We start from the raw sequence: 408 nt of genomic DNA, 5'->3' as shown, positions 1-408 counted from the left end.
ATTGATGTTGCAGCTGTGGTGTAGCCACCTGGTTAACAGTTGCAGTACCTTTCTTCCCTCCCTTTCACCTTGTGTTGGTACTGGAGCTTTTCTTCCCTCCCAGAGTGTTCAGGGAGCTGTACCAAAGACCAACATTTCTGAAAATACAAAACAAAAAAAATCAAATGCTTTAGCTTCCTGAACAGGCTGTTTCTGGGATAAACTGATGCCAATATAAGAGAGAGAGGAGCGCATGAAAGGGGGCAAAGAGGAGAGAGAGAAGATGATGCTTAGGACTGCTGTGACAGAAAGCTGTTCTCTTTGAGACACTTTGCTGTTCCTCGAGCATATTTAGCCTGCACTCTTACAGACATGGGATACAGGGGCCTGCTCTGGGTAAGAAAATATATTGAGACCAGTCTCAAGATG

At 44.9% G+C, this 408-nt stretch overlaps 1 protein-coding gene across 1 annotated transcript in view; it reads left to right on the top strand.

The window, feature by feature from the left end:
• Positions 1-351: 351 nt before the first annotated feature.
• The window catches only part of LOC103894795 (afadin-like), a gene marked incomplete at its 3' end in the record, with an annotated part of 6,807 nt that continues 6,750 nt past the window's right edge, over positions 352-408 (top strand). Inside the window, exon 1 of the mRNA XM_009274252.1 lies at positions 352-375. Coding sequence (XP_009272527.1) covers positions 352-375 — 24 coding nt within the window. The remainder of the gene's footprint in view (positions 376-408) is intronic.

The sequence above is a fragment of the Aptenodytes forsteri genome, unplaced genomic scaffold, assembly GCF_000699145.1.
Source record: "Aptenodytes forsteri isolate BGI_AS27 unplaced genomic scaffold, ASM69914v1 Scaffold736, whole genome shotgun sequence".
NCBI lineage: Eukaryota > Metazoa > Chordata > Aves > Sphenisciformes > Spheniscidae > Aptenodytes > Aptenodytes forsteri.
The sequence above is the reverse complement of the archived record's forward strand: the minus strand, read 5'-3'. Positions and strand labels throughout refer to the sequence as shown.